General features: G+C 61.0%; 1 protein-coding gene across 2 annotated transcripts; it reads right to left on the bottom strand.

Annotated features, from left to right (window-relative positions):
• Positions 1-746: 746 nt before the first annotated feature.
• On the bottom strand, positions 747-8,974 carry Abhd17a (abhydrolase domain containing 17A, depalmitoylase). Of its 2 annotated transcripts, XM_013145175.3 has the most exons (6): positions 8,799-8,974; positions 5,629-5,794; positions 5,312-5,412; positions 4,328-4,522; positions 2,499-2,678; positions 747-2,415 (listed from the first exon to the last, which is right to left on the bottom strand). In XM_013145175.3, the coding sequence occupies exons 2-6, from the start codon at positions 5,641-5,643 to the stop codon at positions 2,190-2,192; spliced, it is 717 nt and encodes a 238-aa protein (XP_013000629.1). In that variant the 5' UTR covers positions 5,644-5,794; positions 8,799-8,974; the 3' UTR covers positions 747-2,189. The 2 variants fall into 2 exon arrangements, with proteins under 2 accessions (XP_013000629.1, XP_003460888.1); XM_003460840.5 differs by having other exon boundaries at positions 5,312-5,794.
• Positions 8,975-9,451: the final 477 nt, after the last annotated feature.

Raw genomic sequence — 9,451 nt, 5'->3', positions numbered from 1 at the left:
TGAGGGCCATTCCCAGTCACACACACACACACACACACAGATTGTCACAGCCATTAAAACAGGATGAGCTGCCGGGCATGGTGGCTCATGCCTGTAATCCCAACACTCGGGAGGCTGAGGCAGGAGGATTGTGTCAAGTTTGATCCTGGACTACAAATCGAGCTCAGCTCAAGGCCAGTTTAAACTGCATAATGAGACCTTGTCTCGAAAAGATGAAGAAAAAAAAGATGAGTCCATTCTATGTTCATCTTTTGCCAAAACAGCTCTTAGAAAGTGGCTGGCCTTTCGAAGGAATATATATATATATATATATATATATATATATATATATATATATATATGCATAAACATTTCTTCATGGGCACTTAGGAAACCGGTTTATCTCCGCTTCAGGGGAAAACTGAGCTTGTGGGGGAAGAAACGCGCACTCCCAGCCTCTGCAGTGGGGACTGAATCCCAGATTTCTGCACTGAGCTACATCCGCAGCCTCCTCCTAAAATGTATTTCGAGTCAGGGTCGGGCCAAGTCACTAAGCTGCCAGGCTGCGCTCAAACTTTCCGTTCTCTTGCCTCGGCGTCCTGAACTGCTGGAATTACAGGTTTGTGCCAACATCTGGCTAGGTAGGAACACTTTAAGATTACGCCCAAATACTCCTGACTCCTTCAATGTTTTTTACGTGTGTACCTGAAACCCCCGTCTAATGTAAACTGTTGACGTCGCAGCACCGAAAGCAGCCCAGTCCCCGCCCAAAGGCAGAGCAGGTTTTAATGGTGGCAGAGACAACATTCTAGGTGACCAGCGCTGCAGTAGGGGTCACAGGGCCACCCAGCAGGGGGACAAGATGGGGGTGGGGAGTCGGGGTAGAAACACTGCAGCCGGCAACCTAGACAGAGCAGACGCATCAGCAAAGGGCAGCCGCGCTGGGGCCATAGCACAAACACGGGACGGAGGACGCTGCAGTCTGTGCAAAGACAGTGGAGCTGGCGAGAGAGGGGACATGGACGCTCCCTAATTCACCACGGCTGCCTTCCACAAGCTCCTGGCCTCACAAGTGACCCCGGACTCGCAGCTGGCGCCTCCACCGCGCGCGGACGCTTTCCCGAGCAGACACAACGGGACACGGACGGAAGGACGAGTGCAGCGACAGGACCGTGATACGCGCCGACGAGGAAGTCACGGAAGCAGCCGGGGGCCGGCCTGGGCGGGTACCTGGCTGAGTCTGAGCCGTCACCACTCACCGCCGACCCACCGCCGCCTCCACGGACCACCGGCCGCCTCCACTTCCGGGCTCGCAGACGTCACTTCCGCCCGGCCCCACGTGCTCCGCAGACCCGCGGTAGCCACGCCCCCTCGCTTCCCCCGCCCCGACTGAAGCCCCACCCTCCCTTAAAGAGGACCAACCACGCCTTGGTAGAGGCCGCTGGGAACCTAACCCTGCTGTGGCCTAGGCAGGAGGACAGGGCCTGTCCTGCTCAAGAGCTCCTGCCACGGAGGTCACAGAGCTCTCTAGGTACTGTGGCCTGGGGAGGCCCGGATGCCGCAGCTCAAAGGCCTTGAGTCCTTGAATGGGACAAGGACAGAACTGGGTCTTAGACAGAAGTCCTCCCCAGACCCAGCCCGGGGGACCTCATCCACCTGCCGGCTCCCCTCCAGCTGGCTTGCAGAGGCATCTGCCTGACCCAAAGTCTTGGTCCAGTTCGGTCCGTAGAGCCTGGTGCTCCTGGTACAGGATGGATTCTCTAGTCCCCTCTGTAATAGCGCCCATAGGAGGGCCAGGCAAGGGTGGGCAGAAAGGGACCCCGAGAGAGGCTCCCCACCCGGGGCTGTGCCCCAGAGGTCTAATTTGCCAGTCTCCCCAGAATGCTGCCCTTCCACCCCTTCTCTCATTCCCCTGCCTCCAGCTCTTTGGGGCTGCCGACCCACCACTCCTGGTGCTCACTGGACCTGCAAGAACCACAGAAGGGGAGAGGAACCCTAAAATCTTAAATCTTTTTAATTTTTCACCTCTCTTTGCTTCCAAAAGGAAGAGTGTAACTCCATCACCTGTACATTGTCCGTGGCCCCTGGGCCAGGGCGGGGTCCTAGATGGCCCAGGGGTCCACATGCAGCCCCCTGGGCCGCGGAGGGGCGAGTCCTCGAGCGGCCACCTTATTGCTGAGGCCCGGCACAGGGTGAGTCCCTGGGCACCGTTAGGCGCGCTGGCTGGGCAGCTCCTGGGAGATGAAGCGGCGCAGCCGTTCCAGGTATTCGCTGTGGAGCTCAATGTCGTTGTGCCCGGCGCCCTCTACCCACAGCGGCTCCACGGCCTTGGGGCAGCGCTCATACAGTGCCAGCCCGTGTGAGAAGTCAATCACCTCATCCTCCGTGCCGTGGATGATGAGCACCGGCGACGTGATCTTGGACACCTTCTCGATGCTGGGGGGGTGGGCAGGTTAAGCCACAGCCCCTGGCTAAGGACACCCCGCCTGCCCCCCCACCCACAGGGAGGCCCCGCTCACTTGGGGAATGCATCAAAGCAGTAGGTCTTCTTGGTGTCAGGAAAGGCGACCCGCATGCCCGAGGTGAGCGGCGAGTGCAGCACCACGGCGGCGCACTCGTACCGCGAGGCCAGGTCCACTGTGGGCACCGTGCCGATGCTCTGCCCGTACAGGATGATGCTGTCGGGGCTGATGCCATACCTGGGGGCACAGACAGCAGTGGGGCAGGATCAGCCGAGGCACCAGCTCTGCCCTCCGGTAACTCGATGGCTCCTCCAAGACGCCAAGTAAACACACAGGTGCACACACACACACAAGCACACGCACACGCACACGCACCACACCAGAACAGGCCTCAGGTCCACTCTTCCCTCCTCCCCACACACCTTCAAGTCCTGGGGCAATTTAGGCAGCTGTCACTGGAAGATTCCACCCAGGCTGGGACCCTTGTGCCTCTCCCGTGCCCAACTGGGGCATGGTGGGACACCCTCGAGAACAGAGGCAGGGCTGTGGGAGGTGGAGGTGGATGCCACCCTGAGGATTCTAAGCCTCTGGCCAGGTTCCCACGTGCAGCCTGCCGGCCAAGTTCCCAAATCCAGCACTGTGCTGGCCCGATGCCCCCCCAACCCTGCCCTTGCAGGGTCCCACCACTCTCCTCTCACCCAGAAACTGATCCTGGGTCCTGAACCCGTGGTGGACAGGAGATGGACATCTGGGGAGGCTCCCTTCACTGTTGCCTGGGAGGTCCCTGCACTGGTTCTTGGTACTTGGCCTACACCCCAGCTCCATGGCCACCACTTTGCCCTGTCACCCAGCTTTAAGCAGGAGTTCCCAACTGCCACCTGGATGCACCACAGCCTTCCCCAGGCTTTCACCAGGACTCAGGCCCAAGCTTCCCCATCTCCCACTGCCTCTCCCAGCTGCAGGCTCAGGCCCAGGTCCCAGGAAAACAGTTCTGGCAGCGAGACAGAGGGACAGCGCTCAGGGCCCGCACCCCACACCAGGGTGCAGGTCTACTTGTGCCCCAGGTAGTGGGACAGGCAGCACTGTGCATGCTGAGGCCCTCTCCCTGCAGCAGAGCAGGAAGGGTGCTCACACAGGTCCCCAGGACCAGGACAGTGCCAGGCGACTAGGCAGCCAGGCCTCAGGGAGCCTGCACGGCGCTTCACCATGGCGACCGGCACCGTGTCTACCCAGGGCAACTGGCTTCCCGGGCTGTACCTGGCCCGCAGGGCAGGCCAGACCTTCCATGGGAGCGGGGCTGACACAGAAAGCCCTGCACAGGCACCAAGAGATCCCAGCCCCAGGAGGCCGGGCTGGGCTGCCCTTGGCAGATGCTGGTCAGGGCACACAGCAAGTGTACCACATGGACCCACAGGAAGGTAAGCAGAGGTACTGCCTAAGACCTGGTGGCCAGGAGGGCAGGGACTGGACCAGGGGACCCCATGGCTAAGGGTCTGTGTCACAGCTGGCCACCCACAGGATGGAACCCTCTGGCCCAGCTGAAGGCCCCACCCGTGTGCTGCCCCAGGGTGAGGCCATTCCATAGCCACGCTCCTAGGACCTGGATTCAGTGGCCCAGCCCCACCCTGCACCCCCCAGAAGCTCCCTCTTTCCCTTGTGGACAGCCCGAGTCCTGAGAACCCAGAACCAGCTGCCCTGACCCCAGCCTGGTCTGAAGACCCCTGACTCTACTTCGGCCACAAGGAAGTGGGCATCCACACACCCAGCCCCTGCTGCCCGCACCTGACCCCGCTTGGGATCTGGTGTCAGCTTCTTCCCTCCCCAGCGAAGCTCGGCCGCCTGCCTCGGGACCCCTGCAGCTGTGCCTACCCCTCAGGTGGCCTCACCTGGTGCGCAGGGCCTGCCAGGCGGCATCGATGTCAGCATAGAGGTTCTTCTCGGAGGGCCGGCCGGAGCTGACACCGTAGCCCGAGTAGTCGTAGGAGAAGATGTTGCAGCTGAGGCGGGAGCCCAGGCCAATATAGAAGCTGCTCATCTGGCCGAGGTCCACGGCGTTGCCGTGGGAGAAGAGAACCGTGTACCTGGGGGCACAGGTCAGGGGACGGGAGCACAGGCCTGGCCCAGGAGCTGTCCAGGGCAGAGGACTCAGCACAGTCCCTCCTGGCAGCCAGAGGCTCCCACTGCCTCACCCGCCCGCCCACTCGCACGAGGCCACACAGCCAGTGGGGGGCGGGGTGTACTGGGGGACAGGCGACCAGGGTCCCTTCCACCCAGAGGGGACACTTCTGCTGTGAGACAGGGGCTCTACCTGACCCCAGCAACTGAATGAGGCTAATGCTGTCTGTCCCTGGCGGCCTGTGGCCACCCGAGGCCTGCAGCAGGACTAGGCCCCGCCTGAAGTCAGCCCAAGGACAAGGCCTGGGCCGGCCCTCCCCATGGTCGGCTTCCTGTAGTACCTGGAACCTGGCCAGAAGGTGACAGCCTGCTCTCAAGGATCAGACCCTGTCTGGCAGAGGGAACGCCACCCACTTCAGGCTGGGCGTGGTAGGCAGCCCTGGGGAACAGGCAGGTGGGGTGATCTGAGGTGTCCCCTCCCCTGACCTCTGTGCTCCTGAGTGAGACAGGGTGTCACGGAGGCTGCAAATGGGAGGGGACCAGGCACCTCTTGGCAGCAGGGCACAGGCCTGCTCTTACCTGATCAATCAGACCAAGCGAGGGCGAGGTCAGGTGCCTCACCCCTGCTGGCCACTTGGCCTTTCCACCCCAGCACAGGACCCACAGCACCACCGCCGGTCCCACAAGGGCCCAGTGGGAAGGAGAGCCAGAGAGCAGGGTGCCAGGCGCCCCCTAGCCCCCACCCTGACGCTCACCTGGCCTCAGGCACACAGCGCAAGTACATGCAGGAGATGCGGTTGCCGCGGGCGCTCTTGGTCAGGAAGACCTCGATGGTGTCCAGCTCCCGCTGACCGTACTGGAAGTCAGCGCGCTCCGTCAGGTGGATCTTCCAGCGCCCCGGGGTACCCACAGAGGCCCGCAGGGTCCCTGATGGGGCGGCCCCGGCCCCGCCAGGCGCCGGCTCCGGCTCAGGCAACAGCGAATAGGTGGGCTCAGGCGGCAGGAAGGCGAGCTTGGCAGCGATGCGGCCAGGGCACGGCGGGCAGCAGAAGAGGCAGCAGAGTTCACTCACCGACAGGCCGTTCATGGCGGGCGGGCACTGGGCCGGGCCTCGGACACTCGGCCGCCACCCTCGACAACAGCCCTGTTAGGAGGCTGTGGCCCAGCCCCATCGCAGTCCGAGCCGAGCCCCCAGGAGCCTTGCCGTCACGGGTCTCCATGGTGTGCCTCGGGAAACCCTGTGGGGACCCAGGGCACGTTCCTTCCAGGAAGCTGAGGCCCAGCCCAGGTCCCACCCACTGTGCCAGGTGGGGAGGCATGAGTCCAAGTCCCACCTACACCCACAGCCCCATCTCGTCCTCTCCCGCCCAGACGGCCACACCCTTGACCTCGAAGGCCAGACCTACCCTAGACACAAGGCCCCTCCGTAGCTCCCACCCCCAGGCTTGCCCTCAGCCACTGGTCACTGCACAGAGCAGAGCCATCAGAGCCCTGGCCAGCCCCAGCCTTGCCAGCACATTGCCCCTGCCTTGCGCCCAGGGAGACCCTGTCCCCCCCCAGGGCTCTGTCCACACTGCTGCCCAGACCCATCTCTGCACAATCTTTCAGGGTTGCATTGGCCACCTCTAGGAAGGGGCACAAGATACGGACTGAAGGGACTCAGGCACCCAGGCCTGCCCTCTCCTGCAGCATGGCGCCACATGCTCACAGGGCAGCAGGAGACAGAGCTGCCCACAGCGGAAATACAGCAAACAAAGGCTCCTGAAACAAAGGCAGGATACATCTTGGCCTGGGAAGGCCCCAGTGAGCCTGGACAATGGCTCTTCCCGGTGCTTGGGGCAGGCAGAGTGAGGGCCGCGGTCAAACCAGCAGCTCAGACCTGCTGCTTCAATGCTGCAGCCTGGGGCCTCCGTGAGCCTCCTGGGCCTCAGTGTCCCCATCCACGAGTGTGAGTGCCACTCTGAACTGGAGCAGAGAACACCCAGGCTCACAGACACAGCACTGAAGGACCTGCTGCAGGACAGAGGGCCCCAGAACTACAGGTCTGCAAATGTGCACCCTCCAGACCTCAAATGTGAGGCTCAGGGCTGGAGAGAGACACAGCCCCGTCCCCCAGACCCAGGAGCACGCAGGGAGGGGCACTGGGAAAGCCCGAGCAGGGCTAAGGATGGGGCCAAGGAGGCGCAAACTCCCATGTGGGTTGCAGATCTCATGTGCAGAACTTTTTGGTTCTCAAACAGATCTGGTCCTGCCCCCTCGGGGACTTGGCAATGTCTGGCAACCATTTGTGACAGTTACAATTGAGGACACGGAGTATGAGCACAGGGTTGCTTCTTCACAAATGGGTCCAACAGGGAATGACCTGGCCCCGAATCTCCAGTGTCACAGTTGAGAAAAGTCAGCTTCAAGCTACTCACAAAGGAGCCAGGTGTCCTGGTGCACACCTGTAATCCCTGCGCTCAGGAGGCTGAGGCAGGAGGATCACTTTGAGTTTATGGTCAGCCTAGGCTACATAGTGAACTCAAGGCCACACTGAACTACATAGTGACATCCTGTCTCAAAAATAAACAAACACAGACACATATAAACTCAAAACAAAATACTCCCAAAGGCATCTGGGCCCTGTAGGTAAGGCTGGCTGGCTGGGGCTAGGAGGACTCTGTGGTCTGGACAGAAGGCCCAGCAGACCACCCATGAGGGTGATAAAGAGGTTCCTGACTCCCTGGAAAATGACAATCTTGGACAAAGCCCCATGGTCACAGCTAGAAACACAGGTGTCATCCATGATGCCCCCCTGCCACCCTCCAGGTCCAATCCAATCCATGTCCAGACCTGCTGCTGGCTCTACCTGTTTGCCACAACCTGGTCCCTGCCTCTGTCACCTTTCTCTGCCCTGCAGCAACAGTCTCCTCCTCCCTTGGGATTTTCACTCCTCAGCAAGCATCAGTTCCCTCCAAGCTACCATACTCAGCAGACAGCTTCCACAGTGCTAATCTGATGGTCCCGCTGCCTCCCACACAGGGTGTCCCCATCGCCTCCCACTATTCCCAGAAGATTCCCTCCCTTGCCACAGCCTTCCAGGCCTACAGCCAGGTTCAAACAGGCTCTTGGCCTAGCACTGCTCCTTCCTGATTCTGACTGCCTCAGTGTTCTGCTGAGAACCTCCCCAGCTACCTGGCTGGTCCTACTTTCCCATCCTATCCCCAGTCAGACCTCACTGCCCCTTACCCTTGGGCCTTTAAAGGGGTTTATGTGCTTAATGGAATCTCCACCCCTCAACTACAACCCCATGTGAGCAGGTCCAGTAGGTTTGTGCTTCTGCACGACCCTCGGCCGAGAGGATGGGTAAGGGGTGTGACAAAAGGGGAAGAGCGATTGGGGTCCGCCAGGGCATCCTCCCTGGGACCTGCCACCTGTCACTGACAGGTCCAAATGGAAAGCACACACCAGGGCAGCTCTTTCTACTGCGCACCCACGTTGGTACCCAGAACTCAAACACTGCAACCACAAGCTCACAACTCCGCAGCCCTCAGCCAACTCCCGGTGGGCCTTGGTATTAAAAGGCCCAAGAAGCAGCCGAATACATTCGAAACGACCTACTTAGGACTGCCGCCCATGGCACCTCACCCAGCCAGTCAATCTGCTTGCAGGAAGGTACCGAGAAAAGTGGCCAGGTGGCAGCGAGTTCCAGGAACTGCAGGCGCCGGGCTAGCACTGTGTGTAGCAGAAAGAAGGGTCGCAGAGAGAGGCAGGGCCATGAGCCCAGCTGCGGAGTGGAAACCAAAAATGAGGAGCTGCGGACAGAATCCTAACTACACCAGGAGGACAGCTGGGGCGGGAAGGCCTCTCGGGGGTCCCGCCGGCAGCAAGACGCCTGACGCTGGCCGTGGAGGCACGAGACGGAGACTCCGGTTAAAAGGCCGGGGCAGGATCCGCAGCAGAAGCGGAGTCCGCGCCCGGCTGGGCACTATCCACGGCGGGTCCGCGGCCCCTAGTAAGCGGGGGATTGCTCCATGCAGAAAGCTGGGTGGACGGCGGACAGGGTTTCAACCCGGGTCCGCAATGCTGGCCTGCGGTCCCCATCCCAGGTCCGGGATCTCCGGACAGGACCGCAACCGCCCGGGAGTACGAAGGTCTCAGGAGCGTCCGATCCGACTGCCCCAGCCGCGCGGCCTAGCCAAGCTCCCCAAACCGCCAAGGCCCGCACACAGGACGTCCCTTCCGCCCCTGCCCCGCACTCACCTCCCCAGCCCGCGCCCCCCGGCCCCGGGGCCGCGCTCCATGGCTCCCGTCCGCCCGCCCTAGAGTCCGTCGATCCCCGGGCGTCCGGGCCCAGCCTCCTGCGCCGCTGATACAGCCGCCGCCTCTTCCCTGCGGGCGGAAGTGTGCCTCGCTCTTGGCACCGCCCCGGAAGTGACGCATGGGGCGCGGAGGCCAAGGCCTTCAGCGCGTTCGGATAGGGGCGGGGCAAGGTCTGGGGGCGGGGCTAGGTCTGGGGCGGGGCTTGGGAACCAGCGCCAAGAGTATTTGGTTCCGTCAATGGTTATATTGGATTTTGGGGGTTGCTTTGCTTTTTTGTTGTTGTTGTTATTTTATTATCTTCTCCCTTTTTCATTTTTTTTTCAAAATCTTTTCACTGAGCTGCATTCCCAGCCCTTTTTAGAGTTTTTTATGTTGAAAATCGCTAACTCGCCCAGGCTGGACTCGAATTTGTGATCCTCCTGCCTCAGCCTCTCAGAGGGTTGGGATTACAGTGAGCCACCATGCTGGGCTCTCTCTCCCTCTCTCTCATTCTCCCTCTCTCTCTTTTTTTTTTTTTTTTTGGTACCACAGATCAAACTCATGACCTCACATTTTCCAGGCAGGCACTTATGCCCCTGAGCTAAATCCCCAGT

Source organism: Cavia porcellus, unplaced genomic scaffold, assembly GCF_034190915.1.
Source record: "Cavia porcellus strain 051 isolate PalLab524CR breed Dunkin Hartley unplaced genomic scaffold, mCavPor4.1 scaffold_17, whole genome shotgun sequence".
Lineage (NCBI taxonomy): Eukaryota > Metazoa > Chordata > Mammalia > Rodentia > Caviidae > Cavia > Cavia porcellus.
The sequence above is the reverse complement of the archived record's forward strand: the minus strand, read 5'-3'. Positions and strand labels throughout refer to the sequence as shown.